The sequence below is a fragment of the Myotis yumanensis genome, unplaced genomic scaffold (assembly GCF_028538775.1).
Source record: "Myotis yumanensis isolate MYYU_CA2020_CCGP unplaced genomic scaffold, mMyoYum1.0.hap1 SCAF_11, whole genome shotgun sequence".
In the NCBI taxonomy this organism is placed as follows: domain Eukaryota; kingdom Metazoa; phylum Chordata; class Mammalia; order Chiroptera; family Vespertilionidae; genus Myotis; species Myotis yumanensis.
In genome coordinates this window covers 40,025,776-40,046,998 of record NW_027223762.1, presented here as the reverse complement: position 1 = coordinate 40,046,998, position 21,223 = coordinate 40,025,776, and the positions used below count along the sequence as shown (strand labels likewise).

The 21,223-nt window shown below is 42.9% G+C and overlaps 1 protein-coding gene across 1 annotated transcript; it reads left to right on the top strand.

The window, feature by feature from the left end:
• The first annotated feature begins 7,872 nt into the window (after positions 1–7,872).
• On the top strand, positions 7,873–13,980 carry FBXO48 (F-box protein 48). The gene is given in 4 exon segments (XM_070428453.1): positions 7,873–7,938; positions 11,146–11,433; positions 11,435–11,651; positions 12,135–13,980. Coding segments are annotated over 3 exon segments (486 nt in total). The 5' UTR covers positions 7,873–7,938; positions 11,146–11,347; the 3' UTR covers positions 12,318–13,980.
• Positions 13,981–21,223: the final 7,243 nt, after the last annotated feature.

Here is a 21,223-nt window from a genome sequence, read left to right as displayed (position 1 = left end):
TCCTCAAAGTACAGCAGCCATCCACGACTACAGACATGAAAACCACATGCAAAGGCTGAGCAAGGAGCACAGAAGAGCCCATTCCTGGAGTAGCTGCAGCAGCCCTGACTCACTGCCCCTGTGATTCTCTATTACAGAAGAAAAACCTATTTGATTAAGCTGCCGTCTACACTTTTGTGTTACTTACAGCCAAGAGCAATTATGATTAATACCCATTACTTTGCAACTGTTATGTTGATACTAGACATCTAATAACAAATTCATTTATGCTCAGCCATTTAGAGAAAGAATATTAAGAAACAGAAAAGCTAACTAAACTGAGTACTCCAGAACAAGAACTTTATTATTAAAAGAATTGGGTATCATGTGGCAGGAAGTCAGAAAAGAAACCCTGATGGATACCCAGGCTGAAGGATAATACTGAAGTCACTCCGCTCCTCCGTAAGCAGCACTAAAGTGACAGCAGTTTTCTTCAGGTACTATAAAAATACCTCTCACTAAAATTCTTCACGTTTGTTTGTTGACTGGGGGCACAGCTCTCAGCTTTTATATAGCCTTTGTATTGATACAAAGTGGTTCCCTTATCTTTGATTTTCTGGTTTTGAATTGAATGTTTCATGCATTATGATCAAAAGTTTGTGCCAGAAGAAAAGAGAGAAACATAAAAACATAAAGGAACTGTTTGTGACTTGTTTGCCACATATTCATTTTTGGCATTTATTGGAGTCAAACAAAATGAAGATTTTCTTATGCTACCAGGAGAAATGCTTAAATGTTTTGAATCAAGGTCTCTAACCTATTTGTTTATTTCCAAAATCCTAAAAATAAACCCTAATAAAGTAAAAGCAGAATAGCTACTGGACCCTGAAATAGATAGAATAGAATGGTACCACTCATTTCATCTTTGCCTATATGTATTTACAGAAAAACCAACACCAGTTAATTTTTCTTAAGATATTTTCCCAGAGCAATTTCTGAATATCATAGACAAATGTAACTCAATAATTCAATGTTCCCATTTAGCCTGCTTCCTATATATGTCAGAACAGAAAAGAGGTAAAATTTGTGTGTTGTTTTTTGAGTATGAATTACATAGCCCACTAAGGTCTAAGAGAATAAAAATTTCCTTGTACAGTACTTTATAATTTTCAGTGCTTTCACACAAGAGTATCTAGTTTGCTCTATCGACAACTAATAAAAAATAGACCAATTCAAACTTTCATGGCAGAGAAAAATAGAAAACCACCTGAGATCTGAGTATGTGTTATGGGAAAATGCACAAACCCAAAGAAGCACAAGATCTATTTTAGGCATGATTTGCATAAAATTCCTCATATTGTGTGTGTGTGTGTGTGTTTGCATGTGTAAAGTCAATAAAATCTAAAATTAAGACCTGAAAAAAAAAAAAAAAAAAAGACCTGACTTGAATAGGCTGGCTACTATAAAGCAGTTTTCAAGCCATAAAGTTTTCTTATCTAGAGAGCTTCCCAGTATCGGGTCCAGCATACACTCCAAAGCTCAATCACCAACACTGAGACTCAACCATAACTTTACATTAGTTTATCTTATTCCTCATAAGAGCAAAAATTAATTGACATAAGATGTTTATTATTTCACTTGGAATTTACCCAAGTCCAATTTATGATATTAAGAAAAGACAACTTTGATCTGATGGGTGTGGCTCAGTGGTTGAGTATCCACCTATGAACCAGGAGGTCCTGGTTCAATTCCCAGTCAGGGAACATGCAGGTTGCAGGCACAATCACCAATAGGGGGCGTGCAGGAGGCGCCAATAACTGATGTTTCTATCTCTTTCTCCCTCTCCCTTCCTCTCTGAAATCAATAGAAATATATATTTTAAAAAAAAGAAAGGACAACTTTGAGAAAATATACTTGATTTTGGCCATAAGCTCACTAGGCAGACTCCAATTTACAAATAAGCTTACAAAGGTTATTCGTTTACTGGAGGTGAAGTAGTTTTTTAAAATTTGTGAATATACTTTTCCATAAGAATAACAGGGTAAATGGTAAGGTTATCAGGCTATCTCACAAATACCTATTAAATCCATAATACTGATGAAATGTGGATCATGAAGATTTTTAAAAGTAAAATCCAATACTTTCTGATCTCCTAATTCAAGGTTGCTGAATTGTTAGCCAATATGATGGAACTGTGCTGACTTGCTGCTGTTGAAATTTCAACTCACCTAACCTGTTTGGCTTGCAATGCAGCTTGCAGGGTGAACGCTATACAAGTGTGAGAACATCATCTTCATCATCAATATATTATGACAGAGACATTATGGTGAGTAAATGCATAAGAAAAGTTTAGGAGGACAAACTGCATTTAAATCCTCATTTGAGACTTTGGTGAATTAAAGTTTCTTAATTGTTACTTATTTAGTCCAGTTCAGCAGACCTTTCTTAAAGACCTATTCTGTGCCAAGCATCCTTCACAGTGTGTCTGGAAGTGGTGTTGAACTGCGGTTTCATAACAGAATCATCTTCAAAGCTTAAAAAACACACAGATATCCAGAAACCACCTACAGAATCAAGTTACCAGAGAAAGGAGTTCATACAGAAGTATGAAGGCATATGAAAAAATAGGCAGATGATAATTTTTATATACATAAGAAAAGTAACTCACTACACACCTACCCGAAGGCCCAAAGCCAAAACACTGACAATACCAAACTCTGATGAAGATTTGGGACGGGAACTCTCTCTCATTCATTGCTGGTAGAAATGCAAATAGTATAGCCACTTTGGAAGACAAAACTAAATACATTCTTACCATACAATCCTGTGCATAGATGTTTAAAACAGCCTTAGTCATAACTGTCAAATTTGGAAGTAACCAAGATGTCCTTCAGTAGGTAAATGGATAAACTATAGAACATCCAGACAATGGAATATTACTCATCACTAAAAAAACATGAAAAGCTATGGAACCTTAAGTACATATTACTAAGTAAAAGAAGCCAATCTGATAAGTCTACATATGCATACTGCATGATTCCAATGATAGGATATTCTTCAAAAGGTACAACTATAGAGACAGTGAACAGTTCAGTAGTTGCCAGGGACTGGGAGGGAAAGGAAGAATAAATAGACAGAGCACAGAGGATTCTCCAGACAGTGAAACTATTCTGTGTGGTACTACAATGGTGGATACATGTCATTACACATTCGTCAAAACTCATAAAATGTACACAAAGACTGAACCCCACTGTAAACTATGGACTTTGGGTGATAATGACATGACAATAGAAGTTTATAGATCATACCATGGTCAAACAGGATGTTGATAGTGGGGGAGGCTGCAGATGGGGGTGGAGGGGAGAGGTAGATGGGACTCTGTACTTTCAACTCAATTCTGCCTAAAACTGCTTTACAAAACAAAGCCTTTACAAAAAGAGAAAGAAAACTAATAAATACTATGAAAGTAATGTCTGTAAAAAGTTAAATGGGATCATTGTTGTAATGATTATCCCACAAGTCTAGTCAGCACTTATCCAATTATCCAATACTAGAGGCTGAGTGCATGAAATTCGTGTGGGGTTTGGGGGAGGGTCCCTCAGCCAGGCCTCCACCCTCTTGCAACCTGGGACCCCTTGAAGGATGTCCAACTACAGGTTTAGGCCCGATCCTTAGAGGCAGTCAGACATCCCTCTCGCAATCTTGGACTGCTGGCTCCTAACCGCTTGCCTGGCTCCTAACTGCTTGTCAGCCTGCCTGATTGCTCCTAACCACTCTGCCTGCCTAATCACCTCTAATTTCTCGCCTTCCTGCCTGATCACCCCTAACCACTCACCCGCCTTCCTGAAGGCCCCTAACCACCTTTGCCTTGTCTGCCTGATCGCCCCTAACCCCTCTGCCTGCCTGCCTGAGCACCCCTAACCTCCTCTGCCTGCCTGACTGATTGCCCCTAACTGCTTGCCTGCCTGCCTGATCACCCCTAACCCCTCTGCCATGGCTTCATCCAGAAGGACCTCTGGAATGACATCTAGAAGGTCGTTTGGCTGCCTGGTCTAATTAATATATTACACTCTTATTATTATAGATCATTTCAGATAGATGTGAATTTACAATTAACTTCCTGAGTTTTTCCACTTAAAACTAAGTCTTTGCTCTCTCATACTACCAAAAAAAAAAAAAAAAAAAGAATAAACCCCACCTTACTGGAATTGCTATTGTTTGAAAAGCAACCCTCATATTGAGTGTTAACCACTACAGAGAAGAAATACATGTGTCTGTCAGCTCCCAAATCTTAAAAACCACAGATGATTTGTTAGTTCTTCAAATTTTCCCTTCAGTGCATTTAGGATATTGTTAATAGGCACTTCTAATGCCTGCCAAATTTGGCAATAGAATCCTATCACTGGATTTTGCTTTGAAAAGGAAAAGCAAAATCCAGACCAGATAATTGACTTTCTACTCCTTACCATTTTCAAAAACAGAAGCCAAATAGGCTCATCTTACCTAATAATAGACAAACATGCAAATTGACCATACCTTTGCTATGCCTTAAGCCATGCCCACCAGCCAATCAGAGCAACTATATGCAAATTCACCCAACCAAGATGGCGGCCCGCAGCCACGGAGCTGGAGGGAGCAGGAGGCTTGCTTGCTCCAGTGATGGAGGAAGCCAGTCTGCCGCCGGCACTGAACTCCACTCAAAAGCAACAAAGTTTCAATTATAGAAGGTAAATAAACCCCAGATACCTGCTTTCAGTCGCCATGGCCACGGAGCTGGAGCGAATAAAAAAAAGAAAAGGAAAGCCTGGGAGCTTCTTTCGCTGGGGGGCTTGGTCAGTCTGAAAACAGCCCTCAGCCCCTCACCCAGACTGGCCAGGCACCCCAGTGGGGACCCCCACCCTGAAGGGGGTTTGGGCAGCCTGCAAACAGCCATCATCCCCTCACCCAGGCTGGCCAGGCACCCCAGCAGGTCTCCCACCCTGATCCAGGACACCCTTCAGGGCAAACCAGTTGGCCCCCACCCATGTACCAGGCCTCTATTCTATATAATAAAAGGGTAATATGCAAACTGACCCTAAAATGAACGACTTGGAATGACTGGTCACTATGACACACACTGACCACTAGGGGGCAGACGCTCAATGCAGGAGCTGCCCTCTGGTGGTCAGTGCGCTCCCACAGGGGGAGCTCTGCTCAGCCACAAGCCAGGCTGATGCCTGCCATTACAGCAGTGGTGGTGGGAGCCTCTCCCACATCCTCAGCAGTGCTAAGGATGTCCGACTGCAGCTTAGGCCTGCTCCCCACTGGCAAGTAGACATCCTCCAAGGGCTGCCGGGCTGCCAGAGGGATGTCTGACTGCCAGCTTGGGCCCAATACACAAGGGAGCGGGTCTAAGCCAGCAGGTGGACATCCTCCAAGGGGTCCCAGAGTGCGAGAGGGCATAACCCAGGCTGAGGGAACCCCCCTGAGTGCACAAATTTTTGTGCACCAGGCCTCTAGTATCACAATAACAAACCTAGAACACAAAAGATCAAGCTACAAATGGTGAAAGGGTCTGCAACTTACATGTTTATAAAACACAGGCCTAAAACTCATCCATCTTTTAACTAGATCCATAGAACTCTGCATTGGTGATATAATTTGTTAAGCAAATCAAAACTCATTAGTCACCAGTCAAAAGATCTAGATGAAGCACATACTCTGCTAAGTTCCTAACTTAGATATAGATAAAGATATACATAGAGAGAGAGAGGGAGAGAGAAAAGGATAGAGGGAGAGATAGAAATAGGGAAGAAGGAAGAGGAGAGAAAAGGGTATGTAGACGACAAACCTCCCAGGCAGTTCCTTCAAATGTTTGTACAGCTTAATAAATTGTGGCAAAAAGTATCAATGTTATTGAAACATTTAAGTAATGACTTGCCAGGTAAAAAAATAAAAATAACCAACAGGTGAATTTCAACTTTCTTGCTTAACCTTACTACATACATACACACTCACCCCTTTTGGACTGACTTCCTTCTCACACCTTTTCCTGCTTGGAGAAGGGTTCTTGCGCTAATACCAATGTTTCCATTTAGACACTGGAGGTTAACCAGAGTAACAGTCCCTACCCATTATTCCCTGGCATTAGCTCACTGGCACAGGTTTGTCTCCACCGTCCAAGAGAAAACTAGAGGGCATCATCCCATGTCTCATATTTGGATGCCCCACAGTGCAAGAGTCTACAAAATGTGTTGCACAAAGTGGGCACTAAAAAAGAAATGTTGACTATCAAGAAAATATGCATATACATATTTAGAAGGAGAGCTACAAAATTTCAGAATGCAACAGACCACTTTTCTAATTCTTAAACATCCCAAAGAGGGTGGAGATTAAACAGCTTAGTGCCACTTTGGGTCCAAAACCTTACGTGTGGCCTTTAAATAACCGATCTACAACTCAATTTTCTCATCTAAACAATGAGGATAATAAGAGCACCTAACTCCCATGGTTTTGAAAGGATTACAGAACTTGGTATGCCTGCAACACTACACACCCCATAAGGGTTAGCTACTGAAAGACTATACCGATAAAAGTGAGGCCATCAGTCACACAATGAGGCCAAAAACTTAAAAGAAATTATTCTAGAAAAGATAAATTCAGGGGTTGGCAAACTTTTTTTCTATAATGAGCCAGAAACTAGTGTAAATATTGTGGTTTGTCAAGTCAAGAGGCAATATCCACAGCCCTTGGAGCAACTATTCCCCCTGAAAGGCTAACCGGTTGTTTACATTTTCCACTTTAAAACTTAAGGGCCATTCTTAGGACGCAGGCCCATTCCAAACAGGCTGGATTTTGCCATAACCGGTTTGGCTCAGTGGATAGAGCATAGGTCTGCGGACTGAAAGGTCCCAGGTTCGATTCCGGTCAAGGCCATGTAGCTTGGTTGTGGGCACATCCCCAGTGTGTGTGTGGGGGCGGGGGGAGGGGGGGGGGCGGCTGGTCGATGTTTCTAACTCTCTATCCCTCTCCCTTCCTCTCTGTAAAAAAATCAATAAAATATATTTAAAAAAACAAACAAACAAAAAACAGGCTGGATTTGGACCCAGGGCCACAGTCTGCCGACCACCGGATGAGATGATAATGATGATAACACAAGTCCGTGCTTTTTAAAGGCAACATAAGGGAAACGTGTGTGAGTGGATTCAAGTTGAGTGAAAAACGTGCTGCCCCCAAACTTTTAAAATCCAGACATGGCCAGCGTGGTGGGGAATAGGTTCAGGAGGGAAAGGGCCGCAGAAGCGAGCGAGACCGTTCGCGACACGGCTCTCGGTCCGGCCGAGCCCTCGCACACTTACTCCCAGCAGCGGTCCGCGGCCGATCACCGTCTCCCCGGGCGCCAGGGCCACCCGGGGGCCGCCGTCCCGCGGCTGCAACTCAAAGCCCCCGGACATGGCGGCGAGGATCAGGCCCCTCCGCCAGGAGACGGTCCCCGCAGCCGTTTCCGCCTTCCAGGGACACGCGCGGAGCCTGGGCAGGCCCCCCAGAAAAACACAGCGGGGAGCTGGAATTGGCCCGGGTGTGTCAAGTTCTCCCGCAGCTGGGGCCCGAGTGACTCGTCCCGAGTCCCGCCTCTCCAATCGGACCAGTGACACAATCGAGGACTCCCCCTTTGCCAGTACGCCAACTACTGTTTAAAACCCCGGCTGAGCCGGTCCCCATTCCCCTCCCACCGCCCACCTGGCTGGGAGGACGCCGGACCTTGTAGTCCGTCGCGCCGTCCTTCTCCTGCCTGGCCCAGCGGAGACGCCCTAGTAAAACTACCGATCCCAAAAGGCAATGCGCGCTCCTCTCTACGCCAACGCAAAATCAGAGTCAGCAAGGACCGGCTAGAGTGGGCGGGGCCAGGGGGACCCGGGGATGGGATTCAGTGGCCAGAGGATTTAAACCGCTGGAGGAGAACCCGGCACCTTCCAGCAGGTAAGGTCATTCCTTCCCGTCCAGCCCCCATCCGGCCGGCTGTCTCGGGGGCGTGGCCCCTGCGCCAGCGCCGCCTCGGCTCAGTGCCGCAGAGCTGAAGTGACAGCCGGTGCTCAGAGTTGTTATTGTCAGCTGTGTTCTTGAGCTGTCAGCTGCAGCCTGCGTGGGGCACGCAAAAAGGAGGGCTCAGGGGGGGACGCGAGGTCACTTCTTCCGATTTGCGGGGTCTGGACAGGGTGGGGGGCTTCCCGAACGCCGGGAGGCGTCCGCGGCCAGGTCTCTCCTGCCTCTGGATCCATCTCCGTCCGAGTGACACCTGAACGGGGACGAGCCCTTCCCTAATTCCAGAGGTAATTCGGCAGTTTGGTTCGTAAAGAACAGGCAGAAAGAGGATAGTTTTCTAGGCATCCAGGCAAAACTGGACTCATAAGAAAGATGTCTAGTGGGATTTTAGGAACCTCACAAATTCAAAAGCCTTCTTCTGCCTCCTGTGGAGTAACTAATGAGAAGGCGCATTTTATTCCCCAGTGAGATCCTGGAAGTAGTAACAAGTAGCAATGTTCTCCTAATATGAGATTCTTTTCAAGAATATGGTTTGGCTTTGGTTTGTTTTGATGATGAGACGGGAGGGGTGGTGCTTGGCCAAAACTTGGGGATGACTCATAAATCTTGTTTTTACCTCTTTGGTTTTTTACTTCCCCAAAGCCTCAAGAGGAAGTCCTCTGATGAATACAGGCATTAAAACTCTCACCAGCATAGTTACTTTGGATTATAAACAACCAACTGAATGGGAGCAACTGTGGCCTTGGTAGTCCAGAACATGTAGGTGAATAGTTCATTTGGAAATGGGGAATTGTCATGAGCTAAGTTAAAGAAGTATTTAGCTGTATCTCAAAATCCTCCTCCATCACCATCAATCCCTATTATACAAGTGCTAAATGAAATAAACTAATTTTAAGTAAGTATAAAGCTGTCTTCATATGCAAAAATAGCTCCATGCTTTCAACTGATTTTGGAAGCCTGCACCATGCACCTCAGGTAAATTAGCCAAAACTGGAATTTTTTTTTTTCAGTTAGGAAAAAAAAATACTTTATGCATTAGTTTAACTTATAATTACATTTATACAGGACACTTTCAATATAGTAATTGGTAGAAATAAAGGTACAAGATTAGTTTTTGTGTATTTATTTATTTTCAATATTTTATTGAATTTATTGGGGTGACATTGGTCAAGAAAATTATATAGGTTCCAGGGGTACAATTCTATAATATATTATCTGTATATGGTATTGTGAGTTCACCACCCCAATCAGTAGTTACATGCTGTACCTAAATGAATAATAAACATTTTAGTGGTCGGTCACACTGGTGCTTGATTGCCTCAGTGATTATTATCCTTGGTTCATAATTAATTGCACAAGTAGGATAGCTTCACGAGGCCATTTCTAAAACACTCATCTTATCATGGAATTGAATATTTGAGACTTTGTGTCGTTGTAACCCTGACCTCAACCTCTTATCCATTTCAGATAGTATCTGTGTCTAATGTGAGCACCTACCCATTAGATACAAGTTGATAAACAATCCTATCTAATAATAGAGAAACATGATAATTAACCATAACTTCGCTACCCTTTCCCATTGGCTAATCAGGGTGATATGCAAATTAACTGCCAACCAAGATGGCGGCCAGCAGCCAGGCAGCTGAAGCGAACAGGAGGCTTGCTTGCTCCAGTGATGGAGGAAGCAAAGGTTCCCCGCCTGCCGCTGCTGGCCTCTGAGCTGCAGTCTAAGAAACAATGTTGCAATTATAGAAGCTAAACAAACCCCAGAAACCTGCTTTCAGCCAGCCGGCCTCAGAGCTGGAGCCGCAACAGTGTTTCAATTATAGAAGGTAAATAAATCCAGATACCTGCTTTCAGCAGCTGAGGTCTCAGAGCTGGAGCCGTGCTTCAGAGCTAAAGCCAGCTCTCAGTTCCAGTGACAGCCATAGAAGGTAAATAAATCCCAGAATAAAAAATAAAAAATAAAGGAAAAAAGGAGAGGTTGGGAGCTTCAGTCACCCGCCAGCCTGAAAACGGCCCTCAGCCCCTTACCCAGACTGGCCAGACATCCCAGTGGGGACCCCCACCCTGAAGGGGGTGTGACCAGCTGCAAACAGCCATCAGCCCCTCACCCAGGCTGGCCAAACCTCCATGGGGTGAGGGTCCCCACTGGAGGGGGCGTGACCAGCCTGCAAACAGCCATCAGCCCTTCACCCAGGATGGCCAGGCACCCCAGCGGGACCCCCACCCTGTTCCAGGACACCATTCAGGGCAAACCAGCCTGCCCCAACACGTGTACCATGCCTCTATCCTATATAGTAAAAGAGTAATATGCAAACTGACCCTAACAGCAGAAGGACTGAGAATGACTGGTCACTATGACACACACTGACCACCAGGGGGCAGGCACTCAATGCAGGAGCTGCCCTCTGGTGGTCAGGGTGCTCTCACATGGGATGAGCTGTGCTCAGCCACAAGCCAGGCTGATGGCTGCCAGTACAACGATGGTGGTGGGAGCCTCTCCTGCCTCCTCAGCAGCACTAAGGATGGCCAACTGCAGTTTAGGCCTGCTCTCCGCTGGCAAGTGGACATCCCCCGAGGGCTGCCGGGCTGCCAGAGGGATGTCTGATTGCCATCTTAGGCCCAATCCCCCGGGGAGCGGGCCTAAGCCAGCAGGTGGTCATCCCCTGAGAGGTCCCAGACTGCGAGAGGGCACAGGCCAGGCTGAGGGACCCCCCTCCCCGCCAAGTGCACAAATATTTGTGCATCGGGCCTCTACTTCTTATATAAACTACTAAATGTCCATCAGGTTTATGATTAGGTTGTAAATTGTAGGTGAAGACCTTAATGACAGGGCATCAGTTCCCACAGACAGTGAGTATTCAGGAGTTTAATAGAATTTAATCCTACACATTTTTGAAGCTATTTTCAATAAGTAGTTTGAATGTGTTCTCACAATAGGCATTTCTACTAAACTCAATAAATCATAGTCTTTTTTAAGATAATGTTCTTTGGGAGCAAGCAAAAAGACACATGTTTACTAGCAAACCCATTTACTAACAATATTAAAAAGAAGAAGAGAAGTAACATTTGTCCAGTATCCCCAGTGTGCAATCCAGATGTGAAACTAGATAATTCACACGTTTTCCTTGTTAATCCTAGCAAGGACATACACGTGAAGACCATTATCGACCTCATTTTACAGATTGAAAAGCTCAAGTCAAGAAAGTTAAAGTTTTTAAAATCATGCCCGAACAGTTACCTGGCTCAGAGTGGGACCCATAGTCTGAACTGAAGAGACTGAATAAATTTGAACTCTGCTTTTTAGATTACCTATGCGGATAATTAACTAAAACATCAAGCTATGCAGAATAACTTCAAGAGGAACCATAATTCAAGAGTTTCTGATATAGACTTGAACTCTGTGGATACTGAGAAGGAAAAAAATGAATCAAAATAACTTTTTTATGTGGCTGCCTCAAGAAGTTACTTTACACATTTTCAGTCAGCTGGACGTTCAGAGTTTGTGCAGGGCTTCAATGACATGCATGAGCTGGTTTGCCACAATAAGAAACAATGACCGCTTATGGAAACCTCATTGCTTGGCTGTACGAGCTGTGTGCAAAAGAGAAGTAGATGATGATCGGAAAAGCGGTTATTCCTGGAGGGTAAGTGTCATTTTTGTGGTCTGCAGTATTCTTAAGTACACGGTGGTAGGTGTGAACCAAACTCTGCTTCCTGCTTGGATGAGGTAGGATTCCACATACAGAATGACATTCAAGTGTGTTTGTTGGCTTTTGAACTTAAAGTTGAATTATTATTCTTTTCCTGCAAACCATACTATCTCCCATCCACCCTTTAACATTTTTTCAATCTTAAATTAAGGCATTTTCCTCTGTTAACCAGAAGGAAAGTGGCTACTTCTTTTAACTTCACATTATCCAAAACCCCCAGCAAACTCTATGGTTCACACTGTATATATACACACACACACACACACACACACAAATTTAGTAGTATATGCGTATATCAATGTAAAAATTTAATCTTCTTTTCAGCCCTGTCAATCAGCTTCTCTGGTTTCAAACAAACTCAACTCATCAGGCAGCAACCTACTACCTTCTGTGATGCTGCTGCTTTACCTCTTTCAGGACATACTACTGAGGAATTACCAGAAGAGTCAAGTGAAACTTGGATGGCTAAGTGGCAGATACAGCAACATATGTTCTCCTATTAGCCTACCAGAAACAATCATGTGCCCAATGGATGCAGAAACGTGGGGGGAAATTCTAGAAGCAGAACTGAAAAGACCAAATCACAAACAGATTTCATAACTGTGAGAATTTAAACCTAAAATGACTCTTAGGTTGCAAAAGGTATCTCTTTACCCATTCTTTTTTTGTTGTTGTTATGTGCCTTTTAAAATATTTAACATTTAAAAATAGAAAATATTGTAAAAGTAAAGCTTTGTTTTTACTTGGCACTTTAGTGAAAAATATTTTTCTGGTTTTAATGTAACGTGACAAATCATGAAATGTTTTTTATGTAAGAAATGATGTACCAGTAGAGTAATTCCAAAATGTATTGTTTCATGTATTTGTGTCAGTATATTGTGGTACTTGAATGATAAGAGAGTTTGGCATTTTCTGATTAATAATAATTCAAAAATTCAGGATACCATTTGAAGAAGCCGTCTTAGAGATCATTGAGTAGTAGTCATAACTAGGCTCATGGGAAGATAACCCAAGTTAAATTAACAGCAATATGTTTAAATGTATAGTAAATTTATATTTCAATAACTTTAAGTTTTCCATTTCAGTGAAATCAGATTGAACTGATAAACATTGAAACCATTATAAAATGTGCTAGGTTTGTGGTTTAGTTTCAAATTAATCTGACCATGGGGCTAAAACTTGTTCTGAGACTGAAAAGTTATGGAAAATATTCAGAATGCTTAACTACCATCAGAACTGCCATTCTATTTTTCTTAGCAAAGCTCTCTTTCTGCCCATCTTGTAGCACCATCTAGTGTTTTACTCATAGATAACTAAGACAAAGGACAGCTCCTTTTTGTTTTCTCCACATGTAAAAGAAAAATATTGTTTCAGAGAACCCTAAATACCTGACTTTGCTAAAGTTTATAGCTTTCCAGTAACCTTTAATTTAATGTTTGTTCTCTTTTTCTTAAAAGTAGGTGCCATGGTATACACTCTACCAGATTGTTCATTCTGAATCTGTGGCCAGCACCATAGTAGAAGGTGTCTGTCTACAAAAGATTTTAGTTAGGATGGGGTTTTCTTCTTACACTGTGCTCTATAGCATGAAAAATAAGGATCCAGTAAACCAATGTTTAACAAATAGGCAAATATCAGAAAGATGCCCCATTCTCTACAAATTCTCTTTGTTGAATCAAGCAGGGGATGAGTGCTTGTCTCTTATGGTCTTCTTAGAGTTGGAAGGTGCCTTAAAGATCAGGCAGTCCAATCTCTAAGACTATTTGGCAACCCCCTCTTTAGGAATGTGTTTCCTATCACCCCCTCCCCCATTCATTCTTTTCTTGGCAACCTCTTTTGTAAAACTTATCATCTTAATCTGGACACCATCCCTAACTTCTACCATTCTGGATTAAGTGGCCCTCCGAAGGTTCCCCACAGTTCTTTGTGCATGCCATTCTCAAGGCTGCCACACTGCATTAAATTTGTCTGTTTATCTGTCTGTCTCCCCCTTTAAACTGTGAGCTTTCTGATGGCAGGGACCATTTATTTATTTTTGTGCTCCCAAAGCCTGGAACATAGTAGGTATTCCATAAAAAATATTAAATTATTTGTGTGTTATTTATTTTAATTCTACCCAGAATATGTAATAAAAACAATTTACTATATTGTTAGTAGACAAATATTGAAATGCAATGTAAAATTCATAAGATATATGGTATGCTTGATATTAATGCTAATATATGAATAATTGTTTTGGTATGCTCTAAAGTTGTAAGAGAAAAATCAGAAAGTAGAAATATTCTGTTTTGGTTTTTTTTTTTAATAAACACTTGAAAATACACTTCACCCAAATGTATCACTTACTACTTTTAATTATTGGGTCACCCCTATCAATTTTAAGTTTTTGTTTTTGTAGTATTATTGCATTTCCGTAATTCTTGGTGTGATAAGTTATGAGCTATGATCTCAGTCTACACTGAAAGGGAAGTTTTGGACCTCAAAGATAAATTTTATGGGATGGGCTTAGAATGAAGTGTACATTTATCAGACCGAGCCATTAGCATTTGAAAACATGAGTGGGTGGAGTAATGTGGGAGGAGTGCTCTTAATCCTTATATAGAAAAAATAACATGTTAAATATACACAGTTTGTAAAAGAGACAAGATTATTGGAATTTCCAATGTTTTTAAGTATTTAATCAGTTCAATATCTACTTTTTTAAAAATTTAGAAACCTTTTTTTAATTGCTTCTAGCTTATAACCCAATCTTAGACCAGGACATAATTATCAATAAAATCTATATGAATATAAACTTTAAGCCTTAGAATAGTCACATATATACAAGCCTAATTAGGAAAATATAACCCCTAACCACTTTATCTTTGTTTTGACTTTATATATCTTCTCTCCAAAACTTCAAATGCATAATAATATTAACAAAAATAAGAATAATAAGATGGAGGATTATGCCTTTTTATTTAGAATACAGTTGAAAGACCAAAGGTCAAATGGATAGAAGTAGGTCAACAATAGACAAAGTTGAATTATAGTAGTTAATATTTATTGAGTGTCTACTCCACAACAAGCATTAGGTTATGTGGAGGTGCTATTACTGTATCTCCGCTTATGATTGAGGAAACAAGTTAGCAAACAATCTATTTAATTCATTACCATTCCCCAGTAACCTATAAGAGTATGTAACAGTAGGTGCTAAATAAATTTGTATTGAATGAATTAAAAACTTATCTGAGAATGAGTAACTCAAATGGAAGAGCCAAGAATGTTCCTCCAACTTTTTATTTTGAAAAATTTCAAACCTGCAGAAAAGTAAAATTATATGACAAAAACTTTTATCTATGCCTTTTACCTAGATATATCAGTTATTAACATTTCCACATTGGTTTTATTAATTTTGCTGAAGTGTTTGAAAATAAGATGAAGATGTGATGATAGTTTATCCCTAAATATTTCAGCATCTTCTAAGAATAAGTGTACTCTCCTGTATATAATATCATTATCACATCAAAAATTTTATATTAATTCAATAATATCTCATTTACAATCCATACCTAAATTTCCCCAATGGCCCCCCAAAATAGATTTTATAGATTTTTTTTCCAATTCAGGATCCAAACAAGGTTTACATGTGCATATTGTTTTTTCTCTTTAATCTCTTTTTTTAAAAAAATATATATTATTGATTTCTTACAGAGAGGAAGGGAAAAGGATAGAGAGCTAGAAACATCGATGAGAGAAACATCAATCAGCTGCCTCCCGCACACCCCCCACCGGGGATGCACCCGCAAGCAAGGTACATGCCCCTGACTGGAATCGAACCTGGGACCCTTGAATCTGCAGACAGATGCTCTATCCACTGAGCCAAACCGGTCAGGGCTTGTCTCTTTAATCTCTTAACCAGAAGTATCCCCCTGCCTTTGATTTTGTTTTTCAGGATACCGACTTTTTAAAAAGAATTCAGGCTGGTTATCTTATAGAATTTTCTATAATTGATTTGACTGGTTGTCTCTTCATGGTTTGACTCAGGTATAACATATTTAGCAACTATACCACCTAGGTGATGTAATATACTTCTTATTGCATCACATTAAGAATTAGCACATAATGTCTGATCCATGTTAGAAGGTAAGTCTGATCATTTGATTGAGATAGTAACACCAAATCTCTCCATTGAGAAAGAAATGAAAAGGGAGCCCACTATATGGGAATAGTTGGCACTGTTGGCAATGCAACATCAGATAAAGGTTTAATATCCAAAATATATAAGGAACTCATACAACTTAACAGAAGGAAGATAAACAATCCAATTAAAAATGGACAAAGGATCTGAATAGACACTTCTCCAAAGCAGACATACAGATGGCCAAGAGACATATGAAAAAATGCTAAAAGTCACTGATCATCAGAGAGATGCAAATTAAAACGATATCACCTCACACCTGTGAACCCTAGTACACTGCTATTGGGAAAAGGGAACCCTAGTACACTGCTATTGGGAAAAGGGAACCCTAGTACACTGCTGTTGGGAATAGACTGGTGCGGCCATTATGGAAAACACTATTGGGGTTTCCTCAACAAATTAAATATGGAACCACCATTTGACCCAGTGATCCCACTTCTAGGAATATATCCTAAGAAATCCAAAACACCAATCAGAAATAATGTACGCACCCCTATGTCCATATGTGGTGAAGGCCTGGAGCAGGAGATGGAGATGGGTTAAAAGAGATCAATTGGGGGAGTGGGGAAGGGGACATATGTAATACTTTCAACAATAAAGATTTTATTTTTTTACAATAAAGATTAAAAAATAAAAAACTGACACCACAAGTAGAAGGGGCACCAAGGCACTTCCAGAATGGAGCATATTAGGAACCAGACCCAGCGCACAATTCACACGTGAGTTTGCCCGCATCCACTGAGACGTGTACTTCTGCAATGGCACCGGTCAGACTTGCAAGCAGGAGACCGGCTTCCTGGCCTCTCTCTCCCTATATAAAACTTTCCCCAAATAAGACTTGCTTTGGATCTCACTCTACTCGTTCTTAAATTCTTTCCTGCGCTAGTCAAGAGCCAGGCAGGGCCAGCCCCCGGGATGGAACCCATTTGGTGACGCCTCTATGAAGGTTTAGTGTATTTATCATTGAACTTCCAGAAGGAATGGGGAGAGAGAGAGGTCACCCTCAAGTTTCCCTCAGTTCAGTGGGACTTGAGGGAGATCTGACAAAGTTCCAATGCCCCATGAGAGAGCTAGAGAAGCAGCTGAGAAATAAGGTCACAGGACCCCAAAGCAGAAGCCATGGGATTGACAGCCAAAACCATGAGAGAAACAGGATGCTGCTGAGTCCTTAGAGCACCCCATACCCGGAACCCTGATCCTGCCAAGAGAACAGACTGCAGATCATAGGGGCAAAGGACGCACTGAGAGGAGAGGCTGCTGCCCAAAATGGCAAGAGGCCCCTCAGGAAGGGCTGTGTGCAGGCCGCAGGCTGCGCCTCTGATGCAATGCTGTTACCCAAGCTTCCTGCCCTACCTAGATGCCAGGAAAGGGGAAGAAGGGAAAAGGAGGAACTCCAGATGGGATTGCCAGAGTTAGCAAATAAAAATACAGGATGCCCAGTTAAATTTGAATTTTAGATAAACAATAAATCATGATTTTTGTATAAGTGTGTGCCAAATGTCTCATTTTTAAAACAAATTTTAAAAAGTGTTTCAGTTTTATCTGAAATTCAATTTAACTGGGCATCTGTATTTTACCTGGCAGCCCTAATCCCAAAAGACTGAGTAATGTGTTGAGCCTGAATTAGCATGCAAATGACTGGAGTACTTTTCATAGGCAAGATTAAGTCTTATAGTGTGTCCCATCCCGCTCCCAACTCCATAGTCTTCATGAACCAGAATACGGTTGCTGACTACGTGGTAGCATTGTAAGATAACTCAGTCTCCCCTCAGGCTCACTCTGCCTAAACACCCTACAGCACCCATTTCTACTCTACAGCAGTTGCTTCATGCTGTTATAGGACGTCCTTCTCCCAGGTCCCAGGAGAAACGAAGACTGTTCCGCCATTGAAATGTATTGGAATACTATTAAATTAGGGATAGTTCACATCTTGATGATGTCTAGTTATCGTATCCCTGACCAAGGAATATTCCCATTGGTCTTTGAGCAGTGTTTTAAATTATACCCTGCAGCAAACAGCTTCTTAGGTTGACATAATATATGTATGTTTTCTCAGACCCAGAAAAACAACAATATTTTACCACCTTGAAAAACTTGAGGAACAGGCTGTCTGTCTTCCCTAAAATGGTCTAATCATAATATCTTTCATTGATTAGGTGCCTTTTATGTGGCCATTTAACTCTTCAAACTATCTTGAAAGGTCATTTTTTAACATTAATATTTTAATGATGCAAAAATTGAGGCTCACGGAAGCAACGTAAGGTGAGTAAGGTCCAACAGCTTGTACTTGGAAGGGAGTGACAGGAGCTGTTTCTGCCACCCGCTCCTTGAGACCTGGTCAATGCGAACAGCTTCCAGCAGAGGGAGGAATAGTTCTACTGAAACTAGACCAAGAGCTTGGGTGTGAGAAAGTTCCTCATCCCAGCTGGGTTTGCTAATCTCACAAGCCAGAAGTCAGAACCCTTTTAAGTCGCAAATGACAGAACTGAAACTAATCAGTTTCACCTCCAGGTAGGAGGGTGGGGCTAAGAGTGAAGTGTGACTTTAAGAACCTAGGGAGGGTAGCCGAAACCGGTTTGGCTCAGTGGATAGAGCGTCGGCCTGCGGACTGAAAGGTCCCGGGTTCGATTCCGGTCAAGGGCATGTACCTGGGTTGCGGGCACATCCCCGGTGGGGGATGTGCAGGAGGCAGCTGATCGATGTCTCTCTCATCGATGTTTCTAACTCTCTATCTCTCTCCCTTCCTCTCTGTAAAAAATCAATAAAAAAAAAAGAACATAGGGAGGGTGCAACCCCAAAATGACAAGCAGCCTCTACAGCTAGAAGTTTAAGATGTCAAGGAATATAATACTCCAATTAATAAATGTCTAACCCTCTCTGTCCCTCAGTCCTCACCTGGCCACCCAATAGGTTTCTACTTTAATCTCCAAAGGCACAATGTAAAATATATAAATTTAATTTTGCACTTTTTATCCAATTATTCTGCGCAGGTGTTTTTCTATAGGGGTATTCTTTCTTTTCCGCAGATTCATTTTTTAACTCTTCATCCCAGGGTCTCCACTGATTCTGCAGTTCTATGATGCTGGGCTGTAAGTGTGAGTATATTTATTGAAGTAACGGATGTGAGTTCTGAGTTTGTTGGTTCCAAGAACTTAGAAATAGACATTTATGGTTTGACAGTCTTGAGGTGTAAAGAAATTTCTCACCCTTTTACTAACATTGTGAATAAATTCTTCTTCCCTATATGAAAAGACTATGAAAGGAATTCACCCAGAGGTGAAAAAACTTCTAGAATTATGTTTTTATTCTTTCCCTTTAAAACTCATTTAGGCAAGAAAGTTGAACAAGGGGCCTTGGGGAGCTGAGCAAGGTAATCAAAATTCACATGCAAGACGCCATTTCATTTAAAAATAAGCTGCTCACATTTAAGTTTTGAAATCTGTCTCTTGGATTATATGCACTTTATTATGTATATAATATCCACATCTCAAAATGGATAGTAAAATATGCCTAAGTATGATATATAGTTTTATCTCAATATGACTTAGTTTTTTATTCTACTGGCATGACCCTGCCTAAGCTCAGCATATTTGTGATGCAAGTCACCACTCAAGATCAAAGTTTATAGATAACTGGAGAGCCGATGCACAAAATTCATGCACAGGTAGGGTCCCTAGGCCTGGCCAGTGATCAGGGCCGATTGGGGCCTTCCAGCTGCTGGCCAGGCCCGTGGTAGTCAGCAAACATCATAGTGAGCGAGCGAACTTCTGGTCTTCTGGTTGAACTCCCAAGGGGACACTTTGCATATTAGCCTATTATATATATAGACTAGAGGCCCGGTGCACAAAAACTTGTGCACTCACGGGGGGAGGAGGGGTCCCTCAGCCCGGCCTGTGCCCTCTCGTAGTCTGGGACCCCTCGGGAGATAATGACCTGCTGGGTTAGGCCTGCTCCCGGGTGGCAGAGGGCAGGCCCAATCCCTAGGTGCAGCCCCTGGTCGGGCTCAGAGCAGGGCTGATTGGGGAGCTGGGGCGCCGCTCCCTGTCATGCACAGAGCAGGGTGGATTGGGAGGTTGCGATGCCACCCTCAGTCACGCTCAGGGTAGGGCCGATTGGGGGGTTGGGGCACCGCCCCCTGTCACACTCAAGGCAGGGTCGATGGGGAGGTTGCGGCGCCGCCCCCTGTCACCCACAGAGCAGGGCCAATCAGGGGGTTGGGGCGCTGCCCCCGTCACTCACAGAGCAGGGCCCATCAGGGGGGTTGGGGCTCCATACTCTGTCACGCACAGAGCAGGGTCGATCAGGGGGTTGGGGAGCTCCCCCCGTCACGCACAGAGCAGGGCCCATCAGGGGGTTGAGGAGCTCCACCCTGTCACTCACAGAGTAGGGCTGATAGGGGAGTTGGGGCACCGCCCCCTGTCACTCACAGAGCAGGGCGGATCAGGGGGTTGGGGCGCCGCACCCTGTCACACTCAAGGCAGGGCCAATGGGGAGGTTATGGCTCTACCCCGTCACACACAGAGCAGGGCCCGTGGGGTGGGGGTGGGGGGGTTCGGGCGCCGCACCCTGTCACACACAGAGCCGCAGGGCGATCAGGAGGTTTGGGCGCTGCCCCCGTCACACTGATCCCGGTGCCGGAAGGCCTAGCGGCTCCGCTGATCCCGGTGCTGGGAGGCATATTACCCTTTTACTATATAGGATAGAGGCCTGGTGCACAGGTGGGTGCCGGCTGGTTTGCCCTGAAGGGTGTTCTGGATCAGGGTGGGGGTCCCCACTGGGGTGCCTGGCCAGCCTGGGTGAGGGGATGATGGCTGTTTGCATCTGGTCACACCCCCTTCAGTGTGGGCGTCCCCACTAGGGTGCCTGGCCAGTCTGGGTGAGGGGCTGAGGGCTGTTTTCAGGCTGGCGGGTGACTGAAGCTCCCAACCGCTCCTTTTTTTCTTTTTTTTCTTTTTTATTCTGGGCCAGCTTTAGCTCTGAGGCTTGGCTCCAGCTCTTAGGCCTCGGCTGCTGAAAGCAGGTATCTGGTTTGTTTGGGTTCTATAATCGAAACACTGTTTCAACTCCAGCTCTGAGATCCCGGCTGGCTGAAAGCAGGTTTCTGGGGTTTTGTTTAGCTTCTATATTTGTAACAATGTTTCAAACTGCAAGCTCAGAGGCCGGCAGCGGCAGGCGGGGAACATTGGAGTCCTCCATCACTGGAGCAAGCAAGCCTCATGTTCGCTTCAAGCTGCCTGGCTGCCGGCCGCCATCTTGGCTGGCAGTTACTTTGCATATCGCCCTGATTAGCCAATGGGAAGGGTAGCGGAGTGACACCAATTTGCAT